Source organism: Pseudonaja textilis, chromosome 8, assembly GCF_049901715.1.
Source record: "Pseudonaja textilis isolate UNSWEBS1 chromosome 8, rPseTex1.2, whole genome shotgun sequence".
In the NCBI taxonomy this organism is placed as follows: domain Eukaryota; kingdom Metazoa; phylum Chordata; class Lepidosauria; order Squamata; family Elapidae; genus Pseudonaja; species Pseudonaja textilis.
Window position 1 is genome coordinate 42,157,953 of NC_141997.1, and position 27,947 is coordinate 42,185,899.

The window sequence follows — 27,947 nt, forward strand, 5'->3', positions numbered from 1 at the left end:
AATCAATCCCATATCCAAAATTCCTTCCGCAAGCAATCATAGTTTCTTTAACTTGTTCTTCCTCTAGCTTAATTCCCAATAAATAACCATATAGTTTTTTAATCACCTTTTCATCAGTACCTGTCAAGATCTTATCTAAATCAGTCTGTTTATCATAAAATCCCTCTGTTTTGGAATCTTCATCATACCTTGAGTGTATTTGCACATATGAAAACCAATTCATCTTTATACCTTGTTCCTCTAGATTTTGTATCGATTTAAGTTCACCCTTTTCATCTAATAATTCCCCATATCTAACTGTTTGTTCCTTCTTATAGATTATAGGATAAGAAAATGCTTCTATTGTCGATAACCAAACTGGAATTTTCAAATAACATTGTTTTTTTATCTTGTCCCAGTTTAACCACAAAGACTTCCGTATATAATGTCTTCGAAAGTAACCCTGTGTTTTGGTTCCCTTATACCATAAAAAAGCATGCCAACCCAACAACAAATCATGACCTTCTAGTGTCAACAATCTAGTCTTTCATAATGTTATCCATTCCTTAACCCACATCAAGTTTGCAGCTTGGTAGTACAGCTCCCAATTAGGCAGGCCAAAACCTCCTCTAGTTCTAGCATCTTGCAAAAGCTTTAGCTTTATCATCTTCAGTGCCTTTTGGAAAAGTATTAGTGAGGGGGCCATTCTAATCTCTGGGGGAATGATGTTCCAGAGAGACGGAGCCACCATGGAGAAGGCAGTCTGGGTTCTACCAGGTGTCCCTCAGGGGTGGGACCTGCAACATCCCCTGCCTCCTCACTCTAATAGATCGGGTGGATGTGATTGGCAAGAGATGTTTCCTCAGATAACCCAAGCCATGAAGGGCTTTAAAGGTGACAACCAGCACCTTGAATTGCACCCAGAAGCAAATTGGCAACCAATGCAACTCCTGCAGGAGAGGCAAAACATTTTGAACACCGGGGTCTGCACAAAACCATGAGGGCTGCTGCATTTTGCACCAACCGTAGCGTCCGGATGCTCTTCAAGGGCAGCCCCATGTAGAGCGCGTTGCAATATTCAAGACACGAAGTGACCAGGGCATGAATGACTGTGAGTAGGGACCGCTGATCCAGGAATGCTGGTTAATGCATAGGTGTCCATCAAGCTTTAAAGAATTCCACTTATGATTTTCAGTATTAGGACCAGAGAATGACTATCTCTTCATGAATCCATTAAATATCTTGGTAATAAATCATACAACTCTGATAGGAGATTGATAGGATATCTTACTGCTACTTTTAGTATTTCTACTTACCTGATTGTACAACACTAGTCATGTCTTGGAGAGGTGGACATTGAGAATATGTATGGTCCAACACGTTCATGTTTTATTGCATTGATGATTCAGTTTTGTTTATAGCTACCATAAAACCAGGAGATATTTTGATGTCACATAGCACAATTGTTTCATTTTCACAAAAGCAGTGATGCTGCCAACCAAAATACAATGTGTGTACCTTCAAATATAACATCTTTTCTGCATCTGAATGTTGCAGAATTCAAATATTGGTATTACTGTTTTGTTCTGGGTAAAACCCTGTTTTATTTTAACCTTGGCTTTGAACCTGTAGATATTCCAGTTGGATATAAGATCAAAGATAGGCGTAAAAGCTGATATCAAGATGAATTGTTTGGATTGGCTGACTTTCTATAGCCCATATGAAATGGGGTTTTTTAAGCAATTGTATGTAGAGGTATGTCTGTGTGTGTTTGTGTACCTATGGACAATGCAGATGTATACATTGGCTTATGATACCTCTACATAAAAAAAAATCCTGGTAGCTACAACAAAGTAGTCCAGTAAAACATAATTTTAGTTGAGAGTTTTCTACAGCCGTTTCCTAAAATAAAGTTGATTGATATTGGTTGGGTTGACTTCCAAGAGACATAAAGCAAGTGATAAATGTAGAGATTCATGGACAGAGAATAGCATTTAGCTATTGGTTATGGTGCCAGAAAGTATTATAAGAATTTATGAAATAATATTCTTGATGAAAAAATAATGATATATGAACACAAGACTAATGCAAAAGGGGGAAAAAGATTTTGAGTTATTTAAAATTCTTTTTTATTATTTCATTGCCATCTATTTAATGCCATTTCCCCCAGAGAGAGTCTGTAATCACACATATTTTAAACAAACTACTAATATTCCAACTTTGGTTGGTTAATGCTTGCAGGGCACTTACAGATGCTAGAATAATCGACAATGTTTTTGCTCAATCTGCTCTGGAGATGGATGAAATAAATAGTTTAAACTAATTAATGTAACACCAGCTGTTACATGGGCTTGGCAGACGTCTCTGCGTTTTGATGGGTAGAGAGCGGCTGTTGAAGTTGACTTTATTTTAGTACAATGTTGATCACAGTATAAGCTGGAATAAATGGCAAAGGAAGAAGCAGGAGATAAATTTCTCTATTGTGCAAAACAAATATTGCTCTTTCCCAGAAAACCATGTTGGAGGAACATTAAAATGATTTTGATGAGGTCCTACGCATTTCGATAGCTCATGCTGTCAGTTTTAGGGTGCCATCAAACCAAACTATCATCGTATTCAACTCCATTCATTTTAGTTGGGTTTGTATCTAACTGAATGAGAGCAACATTTAATAAAAACACACTCTGCATAAGTGAGAGAGAGGGGAGGGGAGAGGGAGGGAGGGAGTGGGGGAGAGAGAGAGAGAGAGAGAGAGAGAGAGAGAGAGAGAGAGAGAGAGAGAGTTGACACGTATCTATGTGTGCCTGGACTGAAGTGTGTACAATGTGTTATTTCCAATAAAATACAATACAATATATTACACTGAAGATTATTTATATTACTTATTATTTAATGGCCACTGTAGATGCATATATTATGAAATAGGATTTGCCTTTTGAAATCCTTAAAATCTTCTTACTCTGGGTATATATCCATGTTGCTGTTCTTTTCATATTTTCTCTCTATTAATATCAGGAATATGGCTGCTTTCCTTTGTTATAGGGCAAAGAAAGCTAGTTCAATTTATGGGACTTATAAACCAACCATAGATATCTCAGTGCAAGGAAATAGCATGAAGAAATCTTCCTGAATTCTCCTTAACCTAGAGTAAACATTATCCGGTTCAACCTATTTATAGTAAATATTGAGATTCAACAACAAAGAAATAATAATTTGTTGAAGATGAGAGGTCGTGAATCTTTATGGAACCAGACAGTAGAGGGATTGTTATCTTAGGAGGCCTCCTAGCAATGAGATAACCGTATCAGATACAGCTTGTTTCCTGCAAAATCTATCTAATAAGTCATTATAGTTTGCCGAGCAGATGGCAATGGCTCTGTTAGAAGAATTGATGGATGTGATATGATGTCATCAGTGAGTTGACATGGTTCACACAGTACTTGACCTCTAAGAAGAAGTTCTAACCGGTTATAATTCTAAATGGTGAACTTTCGTGACATTGGCTAAATGGAAAATAAGTGCAATTTGTATTTCTCTCTGCTGGTGTTTACCCCTTTCCCTGAACGCCACATAATGGGATTTGGTCCCAGAAGGCTTCAGGATATTTGTCAGAAGGTTTTACCCTGTAAACTTCCAAGGATTTCAAATACAAATCTAAATTTTATCAGAAGGACCCAGGGAATACATTCAAGTCAGATTCCTATTTGGATTCTGCTCTCATTACACGTGTTCAAAAATGAGCTTATGCAGTTTTATTGATCATGTTGCTTAATGCCCCAAAGAGCAGAAAAATGAACAGTCAGCATTAATATTTTTAAACTATATTTTAATTAAAATAAGCCACTATGTGGATATGCTCCCACAAGCCTTTTTTTTTAGATTGGCAGATGAATCCTATACCAAGCCTCACTGTTTCACATGGCTTACTTCCAAGTAAACTCATTTGTTTTATTTTTCTGAGAATAGACATAAATAAACATTGATTGCCTGACCTTTTTGCTTCCTGCTGTTAAAATCAACTCATCTCTTTTTCTTTCTTGCACACGGAAACTTTTTGATAAGTTGAAATTCTATAAAAAAAAATACTTGGAACGGTTATGATTTGCTCTTCCTTTGTCCTGAAACTCTATGATTCTCCCATCCAAAAGTCCTAAGCATGCTTCGTTTTATGAAATACCATGTTAAGTATTTCACGCGTATTTAGGGTGAAACATGTAAGGAATGTAGAAATCATGCTGCCATGGATACACCTTTTATTTTATATTTTGAGCTGATGGTGAAGCAAATACCTTTATTGCTTTTTCCTTTCTGTTTCTAAAATGCTCTCTTTATATGAGTTTCTGCCGAGGGAAATTGTTTGTTTGATAAAATGCTGCATATTTTGTTAAATCCCTTGCAAAAACTGGAGAGCAGAGAAGAATGCAATCGTGCTTATATGATCAGATATTTCAACTAATTATGGAAAGAAATAATTAGCACGTTGGTTTTTGTGCTCACTTTGAACTATTTATGTCATTTGTCAGTAGCACCCACTGTTTTCTCAGATATGTGAATATCTTTTTTTTTTTCCTCCCATCCTGATAGCCTGAGTTCAGAGTAAAAGATTAATCAGATGTGAGTAAAGGAACTAACACTAGTGTAAAACTATAATCAAGAAAGGAAAAACACCAAGATTGAGGCTTGGTTGATTGTTTTCGGATGAACTGAAAATGCTTAATTAAAGTGTTAACATCCTTTTTTTTTTTTAGGTACAGATATTTCCTCAATTAAAAACCTAGTTCCCCTTGTAAATGATTTTACATTTCCAATGATTTTTCCATAAACATAATTGCAGCCATCTATGGCAGTACAACTACTATCACTAAGGAAAATGTTCCAGAGATCCTAAATTACTTTAAAATGACAGCAAAGCTTAGGTTGAGTTTCAAACAGTTTAGCAATGAATTAATTTTACAGCAATTACTATGGTAATATGATTGCAATTTAAATTCACAGTCATATTTTTTGTGTGGATGAGGGAAATCATGGGAAAGCTTGTTTTCAGTTCATCTAAAGCTGAACGATTATTCATCCCTATTCGTTGCATTGTAATCTGTTTTTTGCAACTGAAAATGAGGTCTTAATCTGCCGACTGAACCTGTGTTGTTCTTATAAAATTGTTCACTAAACCTTTGCTGATGTAAATGAATATGCCTGAAATATACATAGCAATAACCCTTAGACTTATATACCACTTCACAGTGTTTTATAGTCCCCTCTAAGCAGTTTACAGAATCAGCAGATTGCCCCTCAATAATCTGGGTCCTTGTTTTATCCACCTCAGAAGGATGGAAGGCTGAGTCAACCTTGAGCCTGGTGAGAACTGAACCGCTAAACTGCAGACAGACAGCAGTCAACAGAACTAGTCTGCAATACTGCATTCTAACCACTGCACCACCATAGCTCATCAAAACGTATTGTATTGCATTTCTTGGGGGACCATTTTGCTTTCAGAAATAAAAAAATAAATTAATAAAAGTACTTTTTTTCTGCAGACAGAGTTTAAGATGATACCTTTCAAACCTGTCGAAGGAAAGTCTTTACAATATTCAGCAGCACCACAATTCAGGGTTTTCAATAATATCCATCATTGTGTTTGGTCCCCAACACACATCAGAACATCTCTAGGTACAAATCATGGGCAGATAAGACAATAGTTTTCCAAGATTTTCCAATGCTTGGCTGAATGTCTTTGCCATTTTTTGACTGAAAGGTTCTTTTTCAAAAGGCAATTGAAGAAGAAAATGTTTCACTTCGCATTTAAGAAGCTTCATCCGTTGTTAATGAATGGTGAGGGGATTGAAGGCTGGGTTCTAACACGATTGATGGATTTCTCTGCGGTCATCAGGGTCAGCCTTGGAAGCCATATTTTACTTGGAAGCTTTGAGGCTGCCACATTTAGGGCCTTGGAATTTGGGAGGGGGGATTTTATAGAGAGATGGAAGTTTAGACTCAACAACATTCTTTCTCAAAAAGTCAAGGACATGTTACCCTGCACCTGGAGGAGAATGTTTGGAGGAATGTCTCCAGTTGGAACAACGTTTGATTGGGCCATGTGATGGGTGCAGGGGATGGATCTTTGAATTTCTTTTGAGAAGGGAAAACCTTCTCAGATTCGGGTTTTCCCAGATGTGCCAATATGACAACTCTAAAAAAATGGAACTTTGACAAAATACTTATCTTGGAATTTATTGGTTTGGAGATTGCTAGTTGGAACACTGGCAATTGGGTCATTAGCACTCTCTCTGAGAGACCTTGAGGCCACCTAGGGGTTTATCTGTGCCTTCAATCCCTAAATGGCCTTAACGGCTCTCAGAGAGAGTGCTAATGACCCGATGATTGTAAAGAAATTCAATCCTTCCATTTCCCACCACCACCATTATGTGAGAACCTATCTTTCCATCCCCCCACCATTCAGTCACAACTGATGAAGATTCTTGGATGAGAAGCAAGATGCCTTCTTCTTCTTCCTTAAAGAAAAAAAAAAAAATACAGTCCAGTTGCCTTTTGAAAAAGCACCTTTGAGACAACAATGACCTGGATAACTGAAAATCTCCATAGACGTCATTGCACATCTTGTTTTCCCTTCTTCCCCCAATGTCAGATAACTCAGGAATTTGCTGCTCTGTATGCAAACTAATGCTCGCTGCCACAAGAACACCAAATCCTAATTAACATCCTTCAGTCTCAAGAGACTATGTTATCATGCTCTGAAAAGAGGTCCTAAAACAGCATCTAGTGTAACTAAAAAGGCCAATTCGAGAGTGGCAATCCCTTCCACACTGAGGACAGATACAGTCTGTCTCTTGTCCAGTCCATGGATTTCACTGGTTCCGGGACTGCCACTTCCCTCCCCCCCCCATGATCTCCCAAATCCCCCTTGAACGGAAACCAAGAAATGAAGCAGAAGTAAGCATGGCTTTAGCTGAAGTCATTTTGCAGGTTGACACAGGAGCTTGTAACATGTATTGTGCATAGCATAGCCCACTCCACCCAAGGTCATAATTTCAGCAGCAAGTTCTCCTTTGAATAACCTTTGGCTCAACATTTCCAGTTGTTGCTCCCCAAATAGTGTCATCATCCCAGGTGAATTGGGCTTCAGACAGCTTGAACCAATGGGTTGAAATAAAATTTAGGGTGCTAAGATGTGACAGGTACATAAAGAGGAGCTACAGAAGAAGAGATGCTAAATAAGATGAATTTGTCTTTTTTGGTACTAAATCCTTCTGACTTTTTCTTCAATACCATTTGGGTGGGGTCAAAGACTTCGACTCTTCCTACAACCATCTCTCCACTCTCTCAATTAGATTTTGCTTCTTTAAAGGGTTCCTGCAATTAGCTGATTAAATATACCAAATCTGATTCCCGATTGGGACATCCGTTTGGTGTTATGTGGCGTTGTTGTTTTTTGGATGAAGATGAATTGTATATGTTGTTTCAATCTGATGACAGATGACAGATGGAATGACACGTGGTATGGTAGGATGATTAATATTCATTCAGTCCAAATGATCTCTGTGCCATATGGTCTCTATTTCATTGATATCTACAATATGGACCTTATGGGGCATAATCATATTTGACTGTGCTATCCTGCACTTTCAGTTTGATGTTTCATTATCAAATGCTATATTGCATACATGCAGAAAGGGCCACCCCTTCTATCTATCTATCTATCTATCTATCTATCTATCTATCTATCTATCTATCTATCTATCTATCTCTGTCTCTCTATCATATAGTCAGAATTAGGAATTGCACCCATTAGATTTATTCTCACTTGTGATAAAGGCCATAATGTCGTTTCATCCCATTATATTCAGTTGCTCTTTATATGATAATTATACCTAGTGTTGGCTGATGTTTTCCAGGAGGGGCAGGGGGCGAGGCCAACACCAAGACTTCATTTACCAAAGTGGACTATCTTTCTTGACACAGGATGAGATGTTTTTGATTTAGAAATATGTTGATTTTCATTTGAAATCTGATTTCCCAGGCAAGTACAATATTTCACATCCAATGTATTTTTCATTTGTCCCCTATCAACAGAAATGAAGGTAATTTCATTTTACATAATTTAAACAAGGAATGATTCAAAATGATGGATGAGGGTACCAGAATGGTGTGCATTGTAGACTGTTCAGTTCTTTATGTTGGATCACGACATCTGAAATCTAGGATCTTTCGAGTGAAATTTCAGTGTATATGTGAGAATGAAGGGAGGGGGAAACGGAAGACCATGGATTTATAGGTGATATAAATTATAGTCATAATTAGGGATTCGTCTCAATGGCTTCAATTTTAAGAAGGACAGAATCCAATTCCTGCTCCTTTTGTGGGTTTATGAAAATAGCTAAGAAAGTATAACATTAGTAGAATGGCTATGAGGGATGAGGTTAATTTCCCATAAACTATTTAACTTAAGATCACAAAACAGGAAAAGGGTGAAGTCCAAGCTCAAGCAAAAAAAAAAAAAAATGGTCCTTGAAATTAGAGATGAATATTAGCTTGACAAGTCTTGACCTGAAATCCATTCTGCAAAGAGCTTTGTTGTCCCATTATCCTTTTTGTTTAATTCCTTTGCTTTGCTATTCTGTTTACCTCTATTAAAGTGACAAATCATGTCATTTTACTGGGTTTATTTTTAAAATCCTTACTTACATTTCTTTTCTTTATTGGGAATTTGCAGTTAAAACAAAAACAGTACATATGTGAGTGAGGTATATAGATAAATGAGATAGATGATAGATAAATAGATATGTACTTTAAAAATATATAAATTGTTTTCAAAGTCTTGCTTTAATTCCCTCCTCTTATTGGAAACTTGCAATTAAAACAAAAATAATGCATATGTGAGAAGGAAAGAAGGAAGGGAAGGAAGGAGGGAGGGAGGGAGGGAGGGAGGGAGGGAGGAAGGAAGGAAGGAAGGAAGGAAGGAAGGAAGGAAGGAAGGAAGGAAGGAAGGAAGGAAGGACTTTTTACTATAAATATTTTTTGTCAGGGTTTTTCAATATTTACTTGATTTTGGTAAGCAGTTTTATATAGCAAAAAGCATTTTTGGGTACAAGACCCAATTCCTACCATATGTCTTTTTGTTATGCATTTAATGACCTACAAATTGCACTTGGAAAATATAGTTATGTATGAATCAGATCCAACTTGCACATTGATTGAGTCTTAAGTTTGGTTGTTTTGATTAAAACTGCATTTCTCCCCATCTCTACTGATCAGCATTCCCACCACAGAATTTGCTAACTTCATCAGAATTAATTGACTTGAGATAGGGATGTACAATCAGTTCAAAGCAATTAACAAAGTATGAAGGATTTTTATGCAGCCTGGAGAATATCATTTTTATTGTAGCATAAACTTTTGTGAGAGAGATTGTCCTTGGTTAAGTAATTTCTACATTGATAAGAAATTATTTGATAGCTTAATGTTTCCTCCACGTTAGAAGAATTATGAAGCTGTGTTCAAGGATGTATTATTCCTGTTCACTGCATGTCTTCACTCACCACACTTCTGTTGAAATAAAAGTTAGATGACTGTGTAGCCTGATGTAGAAATATTCATATTTATTGTCATAAATCCCTGGCATTATTAATCTGGGTTTCCCTTTCAATTGTAGCAAATATCAAAAGGCCAGTTCAAGCACTCGAAGGAAAGATCCAAGTGTACAACTTAAGAGGAACCAGTAGTAGCTACAACCTCCTGATGGGCCCCCTTTTTCAAAGCCATGTTGGTTACCTCTGTTTGTTTCATCCACATTTTTAGATGTTGTACCTGAAGCACACCAGGTGTGCTTTTAAAAGACCATAAGTACACCCTTAAAAGAAGTTCATTATGTAATGTAATAAAAGATTGTTCACGGTTTAAAATGCAAATTAATTCACAGTTCATACAAGATGGGGAACTGGAGTCTCCATTTCAAGTAACTCCTAGTTGGAATTAATAAGTAGGTAATCTGCACATAGCATGGTGGGATTTATGGAATATTTCTAGGTGGAAAAAAAAGAACAAGTCTCTTCCCATTTTCTTACTTTTCAATCTTCTCTCTTTTGGAACTTCAAAGATAAATAATACAGATTTTAAAGGATTTGTAGTGGGGGTTTCCTCAGAAATAAGAAAGCATTTGGAGGTGACAATCAAGTGATATGGAGCCAGTGGACTTCAGAAACCCCAATTCCTATCTTCTCTTGAAATTCTTCTTGTGCAATAACTAACTGGATTCATTCAGGTAGTTCCAAATAGCTTTTGCATTCAAAAAAAATGTGAACCCCAGCAGCAAGCTATCCCGAGGACTTCCTCTGTCCTGATTGGTGAACTGTATTTAAATAATCTATTCCTTAGGCCAACGGGAGATGTTCTCGAGATCCTAGTCTGGAAAAATTGGAAACGTTTGTGGGAAATGAGAGTGAGACCTGTGAAATATTCGATAGGGATCAAGTTGCTCTCCTGGTTGGGTTATGAAGAGTGTAATCTACTTATCAAGAGGTGCCTGCATTTCATCTGGGGAGCAGATTTGTGTCTCAAATGCCTTGAGGACTATCTAGAAAGGCTGGTGTTTCTGATGGAATTTCAGAGTTGATGTTCTCATTGAAAAAAATGGTGGATATTTTAAGAAATATATTAAGATTAGACCCTCAAGATTTATTGTCTCTGGAAGATAGAAGTTTCTAAATTTTAGCCAGGTAGGGAAAATATTTTCTGATTTATGTAGCAAGTGACTGAATGGTACTCATCAAACTCTCCTAAATGTATTGTGGTTAAACATAGGAAATGAATTCCAGGAAGTTACTTTGGCATTTTAAACATTGTACAAATAAATTAAAATATTAAAAATAAAAATGTATCCAAATCAAATCTTTACATATGGTTTGAAACCAAAAACTAGAAAAAAAAATTAGCAATATGGATACCATGAATATAAAAAAGAATATAAATTAGTCTTAAAAATTGAAATACAGTCCTGTAACCATAATAATGAATAACATGCTATTAATAAAAATGTTGCTACTTTCTTGGAGATTTATAAAGAGCAGTTATTCAGGAGAAAGGCCACGATGGCAAACAAGAATTAGAACTTATTTTTGTTAAAATAATTTTATAATCTTAGTTACTTGTTTTTTTTTTAGGTTGTTTTATTTTTTCATGCTTAAAATGTAATAATGTTACTACTTAAAAAAGGAAATATTAAGTATTGATTGCCATTGGGTATACAATGGACATTTTAATAGTAAGACAGATTCTAAATCTGAATAAGAAACAAGTTTGTCTTTCATATTGCAGTGCTTTTATGTTTGTTTGCTTTCAATGTTTCTGATATGGATACATTCACAGTATCCTTGTAAACCATTCAAATACCCTAGTGAAATGAGGAAATGCACATATTAAAAACAAACAAACTATGTAGTTGTTATTTTAGTGATTACTTCTCAAGAGTAAATTCAATGAGTTCAGAATGAGTTATTTACAGGGAAAAAAAAAACAAGTTTAAGATTGAGTCTAAATGATTTGGTTCCTAAACACAAGGAATTGGGTATGTCTAGTCTAGTGAGAAGGAGGTAGAGTGTGATATGATAACAGTGTTCCAATATTTGAGGGGCTGCCACTAGGATAAGATAGTCAAACTATTTTCCGAAGCACCTGAAGGCAAGATAAGAAACAATAGATGTAAATTAATCAAGGAGAAGTACATCCTAGAACTAAGGATAAATTTCCAAACGGTGAGTACAATCACCCAGTGGAATGGTTTGCCTTCAGAAGTTGTGGATGCCCCATCACTGGAGGCTTTCAAGAAGAGACTGGACATCTATTTATCTGGAATGGTATACAGTCTCCTGCTTAAGCAGGGAGTTGGACTGGAGGACCTCCAAGGTCTCTTCCAACTCTAGTTATTCTATGTTCTATTTTCTAATTATCAGGGCTCTAGTATATTACAGATAGTAATGGGATTTACCTTTTCGTGCAAGCCTTTGTATTTATACTCAGTGTCATCACAACTGTTTTGAGGTACTGCTCTTCACTGTTGGCAATGTTCAATTTTTCTAAGAAGTCAACTGCTAAACCCATAGTTCCTTTTAGAATGAAAAAAGTGCTCTATTGTTGTATTTATTTCCCTAAAAACACATAACTGTCCATCGGTGCCTTAAAGTGAAAAATATCAACGCAGTGTAGAAAGTCATTTGGGCTGTGGTTATCTTAGATTTGCACAAACAGAGTTGGTGGGTGAAATTTAGGTCCTGGAGTCAGATGTTTTTCAAGCTTCGCTGATATTAATAACTGTTTTATTCCTCCTGTTGGGACAAATAGCCTCAACATAAAACTTTTCATGCAGAATGAAAGAAATGGGGGACACACTGGAAAAAAAAAATATTCACATCCATCACCTACTTATGATGAACTGTCAAGGAGTATATTAAAATATGGGAAGCCTTTGAAAGGATCCTGAGAGGGTAGCGGGAGCAGGTAGGATTCAGTGATAACAGACAAATCTCAAGCTACACTATGTTTTGTAAGATTCTGCTTCACTCTTGTAAGCACCAGAATGTATAATTGACAATCATTGATTGCACTCTCTTTTATTACTTCCCACTACTTCTCCTCCTCCTTTCTCTACCAGAGTTGGAAGGGACCTTGGAGGTCTTCTAGTCCAACCCTCTGCTTAGGCAGGAAACCCTACACCACTTCAGACAAATGGTTATCCAACATCTTTTTTTAAAAAAACCTCCAGTATTGGAGCATTCACAACTTCTCGAGGCAAAATGTTCCACTGATTAATTGTTCTAATTGTCAGGAAATGTCTCCTTAATTCTAGGTTGCTTCTCTCCTTGATTGGTTTCCATCCATTGCTTCTTGTCCTGCCCTCAGGTGCTTTGGAGAATAGCTTGACTCCCTCTTCTTTGGGGCAGCCCCTGAGATATCGGAACACTGCTATCCTGTCACCCCTAGTCCTTCTTTTCATCAGACTAGACATACCCAATTCGAGCAACCATTCTTTATATGTTTCAGCCTCCAGTCCCCTAATCATCTTTGTTGCTCTTCTCTGCACTCTTTCTAGAGTCTCAACATCTTTTTTACATCATGGCAACCAAAACTGGGTGCAGCATTCCAAATGTGGCCTTACCAAGGCATTTTAAAGTAGTATTAATACTTCATGTGATCTTGATTCTATCTCTCCATTTATGCAGCCTAGGATTCCTCCCCTCCTCCTCCTCCTCCTCCTCCTCCTCCTCCTCCTCCTCCTCCTCCTCCTCCTCCTCCTCCTCTTCCTCTCTCTCTCTCTCTCTCTCTCTCCCCCTCTCTTTCATTCTCTTTCTCACGCAGTCAAAACACTTCATATTTTAAGTAAATTGGTAATCAGCTCAGAGAACTTTGGCTGTCATGAATATTTGGACTCTAAAATATAATTATATTTCCATGGTTCTGTTCTGCTTAAAATGCAAAACATAACTTCTTATAAAGCTAGCATTTTCTGTTGCAATAAAATTGTCTATAAGGGATAGTGTTAAATACTGGCAGTAGTATATTAGAACGTCAGATTGGTTAAAATATTTAAAATACAGAACTGTCAAACAGTTATATAAAGAATGCATGTTGCTAGTGTAAGTTTCAAAAGGCTAATAGTTGAACAGTAACTTTTGAAATGAATGAAGGGGGGAGAAAGTGAAATGCTTGGGAAACTCAATTTATTTACTTAAAATGTAAAACATGTCATCGTTAAATAAAGCATCTCAAATGTTTTAGCATTTCATTCTATGACATCATTGTGGTCAATGTACACAAGCACTTCTATTTATTTATTCAATTAAATTTAGATATTTTCTGACTCCAGATAACTTACTGTATAATGGAAATAGTGAGGAGGAAAGGAGTATAAACAGTGAAAAAAGAACTAGAAAAGAATAAAGATATGTATTGTGAATACAATACAATCAAATACAACCAACAGAGACTCAACTATCCTAAGAATTAAAAGAACTACATGTATTCATTTCACTTATAATTGATCAAAACATTTTTTGATCACTCAACTAATAAATGATATTTCAATGGTCCATGTCCAAAATATCTCCAAATTCCTGTTTCTCATCCCTGTTGTTCTGACCATCCATGACAAAAATGTTTTCCTTGCAGGCTAACAAGTCCAGCCAGAAGATGAATAGTTGTCTGTCACACCTATTCATCTCCACACTCTCCTTTTATCCCCAAATCTAAGATGGCACATCAGCAGAGGTGGCTCTTTCTTCCCCAGGATCAGCCCATGGATTTCCATTGCCCTCCTCTCCTCTCCTCTGCCTTCTGTGCAGCCATGCATCAGGCAATGGACCCAGCTATTCCTCTTCTTCTTCATCAGCCATCTCCAGACCTGGGGGCTGTTGACGCTCCATATGAAGGCTGAGGGACAGCCCAGGCTCTACCTCTGCCTTTCTCTCTGCCAGCTGCATTCCCTCTTCCACCTTGGAGCTCCCAGGTTACCCTGATGCTGACCTTGACTCCCACACCTCCTCCTCCTCCTCTAAATTGGCTGCTGGAGGGGCTGGCGGCCAACAGGCCACAACACCTATTGCCCATGAGTACTGTCACCTCTGTCACCTCATCACCTCATCACCAATCAAACACATGGTTCTCCCTCGTGATTAATTCTGCTGTGTTAAAACCACAATGTTTCCAACAAACTGCCCAATGGAATGTTGACATATCCTAATAATTGCAATAAAGTTTGTTCTTCTAAGTGAAGAGGGAATAGTAAGATCCTTGTATCCTACAGACTCACCCGATTTGATTCAGGGAATCTGCTCACACAAGATCCATCTTTCCAGAAGCTACAGGACAAATATGAATTTACATACATAAGTGAAGGCAGAGGGTTTGGGGCCCTTTGCAAAAATGATCTACCATCATCTCTTGCTGTGGAGTGTGGGATGCTTGTTTCTTTTTGAGTTTGTGTTTTTGGATGCATGTCTGATTTGACCTTGTATGTGTCATTGGATCTATCCCTGGATCCCTCTCCATGCAAGTTCAGAGGAGGAGGATATGTTTGAGTCTGCAGAGGAAAGCTTAGAGCCGAGCATTGGTCAGGATCAGGGCTCAGAGAATGCTAGCCTGACAAGGCAGCTTCAGCAAGGTTGATAAGATGAGCAACAGGCTGAGGCTGGTGAATTACAGCTGCAGTAAGTTGGTCAGCAGGCACCAGGCAAGGACCAGGAGCAGCTGCCACCCCTTAGCAATGAGGAGGAGGAGTCCATACCTCCTCCTGATCCTAGGACAAGTAGACAGAGAGGAGACAGGCACTATAAGCAATAGCACTTAGACTTATATACCACTTTATAGTGCTTTAAAGCCCCCTCTAAGCAGTTTACAGAGTCAGCATATTGCCCCCAACAATTTGGGTCCTCATTTTACTCACTTCAGAAGGATGGAAGGCTGAGTCAACCTTGAGCCTGGTGGGATTTGAACTGCCAAATTGTAGGCAGCTGGCTGCAGCAGAAGTAGCATACAGTACTGCACTCTAACCACTGCACCACAGAGGCTCCTATGAGCTGGTCAACTATGAGCTGGTCAACTCCTGACTATGCTGGTCAACTACATTACTTGTGAGGAGACAACCTTGCCCCATGAAGAACTGCATTGCATTGCCTACTTAACCCGGCCCTGAGGAATCTAGTGTTGCTGGAGTAACATGCCCAGTTCTGTGCCTTGTGTTTTTTGCGCCTTGTATCCTGGCCTGTCCAACTCCTGGACTGCCTGTGGACTCAGTTACCCAGTGACTCTTGCTGTGTTGAGCTCAGAATCTGAACTTGTGTAATTGGGGTATTTTCTGAGGACCTGTTTGGGGGGTTTGAATAAACACCTATAGAACTCTTGCCATGCGTGTGAGGGGGAGTGGGGCATCAAATATGGCAGTACAAAGAGTTAAATTATAACTTGTAGGAATCGGATGTCCCAAATTCATAAATGGAGGAAGTCCCGTACAGCTCAAAATCTTATTGCTTGAATTGTTCTGTACTGCTGTGACTTTTTTCTTTTTATTGTTTGGCCTGTGAGAACATCAGCTAGTAAGATTACCTCTGCCAACGGGAATAGACATTTATATTATTAATAAAGATACAGTATCTTTATTAATAGTAATAAATATAAACTAGGTAGAATCTCATACTTAAAGGTTTATTTAACCTTTTCCCCTGGCATTTGAAATGAGGTTAGTGAAAGAAAAACCAGCACCCATAATCCATAGGACTTTCTGCAAATTAGTAATAGGTCCTCATCACAGGAGATTCACAGAAAACCAGCTGTTCTTCTCAAATTTTTTATTCTCCCCAAGGCTTTGTTTGGAAGTAATTCTTTTCTAAGACTGACAACGCAGCATATGTCAAAACAAATTACATTGATAAAGCTCAGTTCAAAGATGGAACCAAAAATCTGTGTTCTTTGCCCTTTATTTGACATTGTGGGTGCATAATTAAAATTAAACAAAAATCAAGAGGCCCTTATATTCATACTTTATAATATTTTCATATTCGGATTGAAGACTAAAGAAAGCCACGTATCTCTATTCACCTGCTATTAGCAAGACTGCAAACTCTGGAGGTTGACATGGAAGGTAAAACTGCTCATCCAGGTGCCAATTTCACAACTGTCTTGGTGAGAATTGTGCTTTTGTGTGTCTTACCTTAATCGCACTTTAGAGATTAGAAATGGCCAACCTTTACTGCTTTGGAAGTTCTCCAAAGAAAATATTAAAAGCTTGGAAAAGCTTTTCCATCTTCTTCTGATTCATGGGGTTTTTTATAACGTACTTCAAAACAAAAGTGCAAACTTCTGAAAACATGCCTGACCTTTCCATGGAATAAGAAGTCATCGCCTTGCTCCAAGGGCTTATTCCAACTACCGACAGGATGCAGTAAATGATGGGTGGTGAAATGGAAACTACAGTAAAAACACTTTGTTGCACAACTATTAGATTCGGTCTGTTAATGAACTGTTTGCATGAAAAGCTATATCCATGTCCCTCCACCTTTGCCTCAAATCTAATTGTGATTTTAGCCGCATCAGTGAATATCTCTGCAAACAGCTTTTGTAATCTTTGTGTTACGGAATGTATTCCAATAGCTTAGGAAATAATCAAATTTTAACTTCTACAATGAAAGGAAAGCTTTTTTTTCTTTTCTTCTCCTTGCTTCTTGCACATCTTTTCAGTGAAGGGAGGAGGAATGTTAAGATTTACATAGATGACTGAGAAGAAGTTGCTTGGCTTAGCTTCGCAGAGGATAGAAACAAGGAAAGGCAGAAAGGAAAGAATGAATGTTTTTACTGCTTTGTAAACTGCTTGGATGGATGGATGGATGGATGGATGGATGGATGGATGGATGGATGGGTGGGTGGATGGATGGGTGGGTGGAAGGAAGGGAAGGAAGAAAGAAAGGAAGTTTTATAAGAGGAAAGAAGATTGGAAGAAGGCCAACCTCTACTGTGTCATTTGGGGAAAGAAGTGATGGTAGTCAGAAAAGAAGGCCTGTTCTTTTATTTCCCTTGAAATACATGTTTGTAACTTAGCAACCTGTGAAGAAACATAACAATTGCTAATTGAGATAGACCAAGCTGTGGTTGAAAGACAGAAAAAGGGCAGTTGATAGATTGAAAGGTTGGTAATCGGATTATCAGAGTCGAGTAACTTGGCACCCCAAGTTTTTTTTTCTAAATAGTGAAATAGTCTAATTAAATAAAAGCCATGCTACATTTGAAATATAAGCTAAAATGCTCTGCTTCTTGCATGCTTGAGTGTAGTTGAGTGTAATTTGGAGCTTGAAAAGTTGAAATGGCTATCTCAGTTCAGAACAGTTTACCTTCTGTACTGGTGTGTGTGTGTGTGTGTCAAATTCACATTGTCATGGCAGCATTAAGTGATGCATTGGGACTTTTTCCCCCTCTGCTAAACTGGGCGTGGGTGTGGCCAACATGTGACACATACAGCCTGCGGGCCATGAGTTTGACAGCCCTGCTCTGTAGGAACATGGGCCTTGCAATACAATACAGATAATCTTTGACTTACTGTTCTGCCCTAGGCTTTACAAAATCATGAAGCAGACCCCTCATCTCGACAAAGCCCCTTTTTAATTAGGCTTCCTATCATTCACATCCAGCAAAGTCCCGGCAGTCTTTCAAGAGTGATTTACAACCATAGGCCTTATCAGGCTTGGAGAGTTGCCAGGCCGATAGCTTCCACGCACCACGCTGTACCAGAAAATTCTTGGCAAAGAGTCATGAACAAATCTTCACCCTAATTAAATGAACTAATTGTCTCCTGCAAACCCCACTTCCCTTTCACTCTTCTTTATTCCCTCTGGAAGGGGCCATTCACCATCCACCTGTGCCTTTACTCCCAAGTCAATCCTTGTTTCTTAACTTCCCCCTTCTCCTGGCAGCTCTGTTCATGCACACATTGGGAACAGGCTCCAGCAATTCTCTTGCCCCACTGATCTCCAACTCCAAAGTCAGCTGGTCCTATCTCTGCCTCCGATGCAGAGCACTTGTCAGATCCTTCCCCAGACCTCAGAATTGGCCCATGTTCCTCCCCAACCTCCTCACTGTCCAAGTCTGCTGCCCGCTCCAGTGGCTGCTGGCAGGCCACAACACAATTCACTTTTAAGCACAATTCCATCAGTAAAAGGGTGAATATTTTTCACCTCCTCTTCCTTCTGCAATCATTCTGAGCATCAGAGGTGGTCTTGATGGGAAAGATCAGTGAGAAACTTTATGGCATAAACAAACATTGCTTAGGGATATCACAAAGTCTTTGAGAACATGTGGTATCCTTTGGTTGTTTTTATGCAAAAGGAATTAAGCATCTTCATCCCTCACACCCTGTTAATGATTTGCTAGAAGCAAGGTTATGGCACTGCTATGTTTAAAGACAGTTGTGCTATTTTTAATTAGTTCATATTTACAACATGGTTGCTTTTCCTTTAAAAACAGGACTTTTCCCAAAGTTTTTCTCAGTCATCTCTTATCTTGCATCTACAAATAGCCTCTCTTCCTGTATATGAGATATGCATTTGTTTTCTTTCCAATATGTTCACCCAGAGTTTATTTCTTGCAGGATATAAAAAAAAAACAAACACCCCATCACACACACAAAGTCGCATTATGAGAGATTATTTGTCTTAAAGTTAAACATTCATCAAAAATAGTTCAACTTAAGTTCAATCCCTTCTTCTGACATTATAGGTCAGTATAGCTACTGTTATTTCAGTTAAACAGTTAGTGATTGTATAAAAGAAAATGTTTTATTCAGACAGGACTGATTACATGTACATGAGTAACAAGTATTTCCTAGTTTGAAGGTACTCAGAAAGTGAAGAGAAAAACAAAGGATCTGTGTGTGCATTATACAGACACACTCTTAACGATAGCTATGATTCCAACCGTTAAAAACCTTTAAGGCAAAGACAAGGCTTGCAGCTTTGAAATAAAAGCACTGAAAATGTTCAGATGAAACCCAAAGCATTGGGAAAATACAGAATATCATAGAGACTGGTGATAGAGTTCCCATTTTCACTTTTCTTAAGCAAAATAAAAATAGGAAGTTCCTTTTATCACCAATGTTATTTCTCTTGATGTAATTTGAATCTTTGGTGTTTTGTTTTTTTGTTTTTGCTCTTGTGATCAAGAGTTGAGATTAAAATCAGACTTGGAGAAAAAACTTCCTTCCTTCCTTTCCTTCCTTCCTTCCTCCCTCCCTCCCTCAATTCTAAGCAGCTTACAGTGCAGTAAAAACATCCATAAAACTCTACATCTTCTTTTAACAACACTTTAATTTGCAAAATTAAACACTTGTTCATTCCTCAGGAGGCCAAAAATGAGACAAAAGTTTAAATAACTACACTGAATTGGTTTTTTAGCAGTAACTCAGCATAGATTATATATTTATTAAAATTCAGAAGAATTACTTTCTTGTACAAGTTTTCTTCTTCTTCCTCCTCCTCCTCCTTTTTGGTACTTCTGCATAAACAAGAGTTTTAATCTTTTTTAACAGCTACTTTAGAGAAAACAATCAAAATGCTTTATACTGAAAAACTAATGTCTTAGGCTAGCCGCAGTTATAACTTAATCATTCCTTTTCCTGTTTAAAAGTTTTCCCATAGTTCTCTATGTTTAATACTTTCCCCGCAAATTACAAAGCAGAAGGATAGCTCCCCAAATTATTCTTTTAAAAAATAAATTACCGCCAATGCTTATGCTGTCAAGACTGCCATTGCTACCTATTGTCTTTGTAATGGAATTTTCTGAGGGAGATTCTTTTAAAATGCAAAAAACCCCAACAACCTCCTATCTGAACTTGTTGCCAAGAAAAATAGGGAAGAAACATTGAAGTTATTTTCAGATGAACTATGCTGTAGTTTTCTTGATGCACAAACATTGTTTAATTGTAGAAATTATTATGAGGTGATGAAAAACAAGAGTCTGTATTCAGAAAAACTGAAGGCTTGGTAGTATCTATACCAAGTGAAATTCCTGATTTCAATATTCTGAAAACAGCTTTGGAATGAATATGTGGAGAGCAAGCGAAGACCAAAAATTTCACATCTCTAAGATGTCTGTTGGAGTGGAGATTATCTCTTCAGAAATGGGCAGTTAAATGGGCTGCTGTTGAAGGAGATAGTTGACTCTGGATAAACACACAGAATAATTTGAACATAAATCATAAGTGGTCCATATAAAATATGTATCATAGCAAGAAACGTTTCATTGTCCATACAGACAGTGCACAGGCTAAAATGAGATAATTGGGAACTTACCCATAAAGTCAGCCTTAAATATATTATCACAAATATATGTGAGATAATATTAGTTTTAAAAAGATTCTATGGCACTGTAAACTCAGTCTCATTAGAAGCTGCATTTAAAAGGCTAATAAAGTTACTCATTAATGCTATCTGGTTGTATCTCCACTGCTTTTTCATTAAAGAAAATTCAGCAGAAAGCATTTTCTTCTGATAGCAGGAACCAATTTGCAATAAATGTTCTGGAAATCACTAGGGAAGCCATTACTGAGGTCTAATAAAAACAGACAAGCGTAACTTGTTCTATATTTTTGTTTCAATCACATACAGATGAGACCCCGCTCTCCACACCAACCACAAGAGACAGCCTTGACAAACTTTCGCTAACTGGCCACGGACAACCTCTTCCTCCTGGATTCCCATCTCCTTTTCTATTTCCTGATGGATTGTCCTCCATAGAAACCCTCCTGACGAATATCCAGGTAGGACACCATAGAACAAGGGAGAAAAAAAGGTGCTGGAACTATGACTTCGACTAACATTTCATTCATTTGAACTATTAAAGGCAGCAACGTAATCAAATGAGTTTTAAAAATCCACTTTGTTTTTCTTTTTTACAACTCTTTAATCCCATTATTCGGGGTGGAGTCAGGGTGATGGAATGTTGCTGAGCATTTACTGGCCGATCACCCTTCCTGATGCCTTACACGGAGTTCACAGTAGATATTTTCTCTATGCACCCTGATAAAGAAACATCTGTCTCTGCCTAGGATTGAATTCTCATCCTTCTGAGTGAGAGGTGAGCATCTTCACCTCTAGACACTGCACTAAAAACCTGCCTGAATGCCACATATAAAATAGGCTTCACAAGCAAATGTTCTGCTGATGTTGCAAGGGATGGGCTTCAGAGATTCTTCTCTGTTAAACAATAAACATTCACAGGAATCATTCTGACTTCATTGAGGGCACTCAATTGACTGAGCCTTTTGGAATGAAAAGTTTCAGATGGCATTGATTGACCTGCAGAAAATATGCCTTTAATACAAAAGTCACTTTAGGAAGTTGTGTTTAAATGAATGCATTTGAGAATAGAATAGAATAGAATAGAATAGAATAGAATAGAATAGAATAGAATAGAATAGAATAGAATAGAATATTGGCCAAGTGTGATTATATAAGAATGGAATGGAATGGAATGGAATGGAGTAGAGTAGAGTAGAGTAGAGTAGAGTAGAGTATAGAGTAGAGTAGAGTAGAGTAGAGTAGAGTAGAGTAGAGTAGAGTAGAGTAGAGTAGAGTAGAGTAGAATAGAATAGAATAGAATAGAATAGAATAGAATAGAATAGAATAGAATAGAATAGAATAGAATAGAATAGAATAGAATTCAATTCTTTATTGGCCAAGTGTGATTAGACACACAAGGAATGTGCCTTTGGTGCATAAGCTCTCAGTGTACATAAAGAAAAAATAAAATACATTCATCAAGAATCACAAGATGCAACACTTAGTGATAGTCATAGGTTATTAATAAGCAGTAAAATCATACTAGGAAACAAATAAAACAATATAAATTGTAAAGATACAAGCAACACGGTTATAGTCATAAGTGGGAAGAGATAGGCACTAAGAAGTGTTATTATAATCTGGTAGTAGAGGAATAATAGTAATACAGTCTTAGTAAATAAATTGACAGTGTTGTGGGAATTAGTTGTTTAGCAGAGTGATGGCATTCAGGAAAAAAGCTGTCCTTGTGTTTCATTGTTCTGGTGTGCACTGCCCTATAGCATCATTTTGAGGGTAGAAGTTGAAACAATTTTTTTTCCAAGATGTGAGGAGTCTGTAGATATTTTCACAGCCCTCTTTTTGACTCGTTCAGTATACAGTCCTCGATGGAAGACAGGTTGGTAGCAATGGTTTTTTTCTGAAGTTCTAATTATCCATTGAAGTCTGTGTCTGTCCTGTTCACAGAGCCAAACCAGACAGTTATAGAGGTGCAGATGATAGACTCAATAATTCCTCTGTAGAATTGAATCAGCAGCTCTTTGGGCAGTTTGAACTTTCTGAGTTGGTGCAGAAAGAACATTCTTTGTTGTGCTTTTTTGATGACAATGATGAATAATAAAGATGATGATGAAGGACTTTTTTATCCTATTTAAGGATAAAGATAAGGGAGATACAAGGTTTTCTGAAAATTTCCTAGGAAGGATTTGAAGTTTTAAGCAAGCACAATGAATATTAGGTAGAAAAAACACTATTCAGAGATCCCTAGGGACGTTACCTGTACATTTGTGAATCTTCCCTATGTGAGGTGGAATTTTTTTTACAATCATCTGATTCCAGGATAAAACAAATAGCTGAGCATAAATCTCCAAATAAATCCTTCCAACATCTACCTATGTTTAAAAGAAGAACTAAGTATGAACTAGGAACTTTCTTCCTAACATGAATATAATTTTGAGTTACTAGTATTGGAAGCTACAAGAGAGGGCCATGGTGACCTAGTGGTGAAAGCACTCACCTTGAGAGTTCAGTCCTAGGTAGCAGCAGATGTTTCTCTCCTAGGCTACAAAGAAAAAGAAATCTGCTGCAAACTTTGTGTGGTATCAGGAAGGGCATCCAGCCAGTAAACTGTCAGCGCCATCCAGTTGCTCCAAGTCTACTCTGAATTAAAGGATAATGGGGTCATAAAAAGGAAGTTTTAGTGTTAAAAGAGACAAAAAGGAGAGGTAGATAGATAGATAGATAGATAGATAGATAGATAGATAGATAGATAGATAGATAGATAGATAATAGAGAGAGAGCTTTAGATAGAGATAGAGATAAAGATAGAGATGGTAGAGATAGAGAGATAAGAGAGGGAGGGGACTTAGCAGAATTTGCAGGCTTAGTTTACACAGTTGAAGTGCTGGAAGACTACCGAGCACCACATTAAAACTTTAATAGATTCAGGTAGATTGGGGTATCAAAGATTAATATAATAGTAAACCATAAAAAATAGCATTATAGCTCTCTATGAATAATGGGAGTGTAATTATGTTCATAAATTTGTAAGATTCTAGACATGAGAGGTGTACAAAATTAATAGCTGGTTTGAGAAAGGATAAAAGATATTTATTGTTTCTGTGTTATTATTTGGCCCTACACAGGGAGATACCTAATTCAATCTTATTATCCAAATGAAGCTGAAGATTGAACCGCAAAGCAAAAGCCAAGTCAGCATTCTTCCAACTTGGCAAAGTTATCTCCAGCTTCCTGTCTGAGAGTAGTTTTGTTAGCCAAAGGGTACACCTGGCCATCCACTTGCCCCTCCCCCAACACACACACACACAAAAGCTCACTAGAGAATTCTGCTGATGGAAATGTCCTTGAGGACAGCAGCAACAAACTTAGGGTCTCTAATGGGGTATGCCAAAGCAAGACAGAGGCACTCTGGTTCACTGGCAGCTGATCCGTTATTCTACCTGTGGCCAGGATTGAGGTGTGCTCCCAGATCAGGGATATTTTCCAGAGTCCTGTACAAGTGGAAATAAAATTCTGTGGTTCCTCTGAGAGCCTTTGTGACTATCTGAATATGATTTCACGTAGAGCAAAGATCCTCTAAAAGACATTTAAGTCCTGTTTGAAATAGGTGCTAAAGTAGCTCTTACTGAATTCAGTGGAACTCACTGTACTTGTATGCAGACCTAGGTAGGATGTCCTATGTCTGGATTGCACAGGGATTCAAATCATGGTGTCAAATTGGTTCTGAACCAAGGACATACATAATAGCTTAGCTTGACCGTGTTGGTTTGCTTATGAACAAGATTTCCAACCGATCACTCTGTAAAAAGGCATAAATAATGCCTGTAGAGTCACTTCCAGACAGATGATTTCGGAAAGCAAATGTAGTTTTGGTCTGCAATTCATGAAGGCACTTTGAAGGGGACCATGGGAGACGATGCAGTTGCCTTAAAGAGTTCTAACATCCACCTCTCCCAAATTATTTCTGAAGCTTTAGACACGTCGTCCCAAAGGTGCTTTTTTCAAGAGGCAACTTGTGATGACCCAGGGCATGGCACAAAGGCAACACAGTCAAATAAGCAGTAACAGTCCAACTTTGCACCCAATGTCCAGGTTACCTTCAGCTGGAGAAAAAAAACTCCCAATTTTTAATTGTAGAAAATTCAGTCCAAAACAAGGTACATACGAACTGTAACTAAAAATCCAAACACCAAGCTGAAGTAATTAACTTGACAGGGCAGGAGAAGGAATTTCAGACTTGAAAGCACAGCAAAACTAACACAGTTGGGAAGATGCCAGGAGCACAGATAAGCCACAACGATACAAGATAAATTCACATTTGCTCCCAACAACTTGCTGTGTGCAGCTTCCTCTTCTATACACTGTGTTCCCAGCTGCAGCTAATGAAGGGAATTGGGGCCCTTTCCTCCCTCATAAGCCATGCAGCTCACATTGCTCCCTTCTCTATTCCTCCCTGTGTGCCCTAGGATGAAGAGGTGGTGGGCCTGGGTCTTCCTCCAAATTCCTTCTCCCTTGTTCTACCTCTTCCCTGCTCTGCCCAGCTGGACTTTGCACTTCCCCAGTTTCTTCCACAGCCAACAGAGCCACTCCCACTCCTGTCAGCTGTTCGGCCTCCCCCTCTGAGTCACATTCCGAGAGGGGTGAAACGTCTTCAAAGAAAAACAAGGAAGTCCAGTTGCCTCTTGAAAAAAGCACCTTTGGGACAACCATGACCTGGATGACTGAGAATCTCCATGGACACATTAGACATGTCCTATAAACAGCTGAAAGACTTCTAATTCTTCCTCCTACCACATACATATTTGACATTGGGAGCATATTTTCCAGGTGGGATTTGGAAGCAAATAAAACTCGCTAAGAGAAGAATCACAGGTGTCACTGACATGTTGGTACCCAGAAGTCTCCAGAATAAAAATTTATGATGAAGATATTCTAGGGGAGAAAAAAAGATCCACTCTCAATTTTAGATATAAAGACATCAACAGATATACCAACCATGGCGAGAATTAAACTTTAATTCTGTTTTTTCAGGAAATGAAAGAGAAGATAGTGAGGAGATAGGACGTTCTTTAGCAATAAAGAGCAGCTACACTTTATTAAACTGTCCTGTGTTCATACTTTTTGTGGGCTTTAAAATGCAGTTTAGCTTCTGGTAATGATTTGCAAATCAATGTAAGCTTAATCAATAAACACATTGATTCCTTCTTAGAGTAATATAATTGATCAACTAAAAATAGTTCACAATCCTATTATTAATTCATGGTTTATACATAATGATATGTATGTATACAGAGCCGACAATGCCAAATAAATTTCACTTCTTAATAATCTGAAGATCTGCTGTAAAATAGAAGCATATTTGTTTTATAAACAAAACAAGTGCTAAGGATGTGACAGTTTGAACATAGTCTGAAGGATGAAGTCATGTAGATAAAAACAAAAGAAATATTGTGTTTGTATGTGGGAAGTTTCTATACAATAATTTGCAAACATTAAGTCAAACAAAAACTGCAATTTTATTCCCACAATTTTTTATCTGGCTTGTGGCACTATTTATGAGATGTTAATAAAAGGGAAAAGTTAACAGATTCTCTACTTTGTTTACCTGTGTACATATGACTCCTGAGTTTACAGAATAATGAATTGGTTGGTTAAATAGTGTTATCAATATATTTCAAATGATTTGTTGAAATGATTTATTAGCTATTTAAAAATAGTAATTGGAAACAAAAGTGGATAGGCCAGTTCAAATTATGACTTTAACCTTGTTTTATTTCAAAGTTTGATTAAAAAAAAATACAAATGAATTATTCTGTAATACCTACACCATGCTTTTCAGTGAAAACTATTTTCAAAGAAGTCATTTCCCTTTCTTTGAACACACACACACAAATACACACACATGTTATTATATTATATTATATTATATTATATTATATTATATTATATTATATTATATTATATTATATTATATTATATTATATTATATTATGATAATATTAATTCACTAAGTGAATTCAACAGAATATCCAAGTTGTAATATTGATTAATCAATTGATTTCTTTGCCATTTTCAATTGAGTGTTTCACAGGACAATTTATCCACAAAAATTCTCTAAAAACAATGGAAGACTTAAAAACAACAATGGATATTAGAAACAGATATAAAGTCAAGAAAATGAAATAGTACTATTATTGTGACTACCAATAATAATGATAATAATGATAATAATGATAATAATAATAATAATAATAATAATAATAATAATAATAATAATAATAATAATAATACATTATTAATAATAATAATGTTTTAAACAGGTGCCAAAATCTTATTAGTTTTGCCATCTACTTTCCCATGGAAGCAAACAAGGAAGACATGATTGTAAGGGGAGTAAAATAAAATACAAATATAAAGGTACAATCAAAACACATTAAAAGTTACAAAATCCACTGTAAGTAGAGTTAACTGCAAAAAAGGTAAAGGCAGTGTCAGATTCTTTAACATAGATAAAACAGATTGGAATTTTTAAAAATCCCTTTTTTCCCCCAATAGTGTCAGGGCCACAGCTGCGCAACCCAAGCTGTTGTTTTGACTTTTTTGACTCCTTTGGCATGTGTCACTGATTTTTTTGCTTATTTAATGCTGAAATGTGGGCTTTGGGGAGAAATCATTCTGGTTTGAGATCAGCCGAGAAAGCATTTTGCCTCTTTGGAGGCATATGAATGTTTTCCTTCCATAAGCTGTTCAAGAAAAAAAAGGAAGTAATTGGAGAGACCAAGAAAAGTAGACTGTACTTGAATCTGGGCTTGCAAGTTGAGGCCCAGATTCAAGCACAGAAGCTTCAGGTGTTAAGGCAACAGGAAGACTGATTTACACTATACTCAAGGTATTTTCTTTCTCTCTCAAGTTGTGTGCCTTCTTTCTCTCATTGTCAGTCTTTCTTTCAAAAAATTTTTATTACCGGTTCTGTGGGCGTGGCTCGGTGGGCGTGGCAGGGAAAGAATACTATAAAATCTCCAGTCAGAGGTGGTATTTGCCGGTTCTCTGAACTACTCAAAATTTCCACTACCGGTTCTCCAGAACTGGTCAGAACCTGCTGAATCGCACCTCTGATCTTTCTCT

At 37.3% G+C, this 27,947-nt stretch overlaps 1 protein-coding gene across 3 annotated transcripts in view; it reads left to right on the top strand.

Annotated features, from left to right (window-relative positions):
• The window catches only part of DACH1 (dachshund family transcription factor 1), a 351,590-nt gene that overhangs the window by 291,037 nt on the left and 32,606 nt on the right, over nucleotides 1-27,947 (top strand). For all 3 annotated transcript variants that reach the window (XM_087938023.1, XM_026705323.2, XM_087938024.1), the window contains one exon: nucleotides 21,132-21,283. In XM_087938023.1, the coding sequence (XP_087794149.1) occupies nucleotides 21,132-21,283 (152 nt within the window). The remainder of the gene's footprint in view (nucleotides 1-21,131; nucleotides 21,284-27,947) is intronic.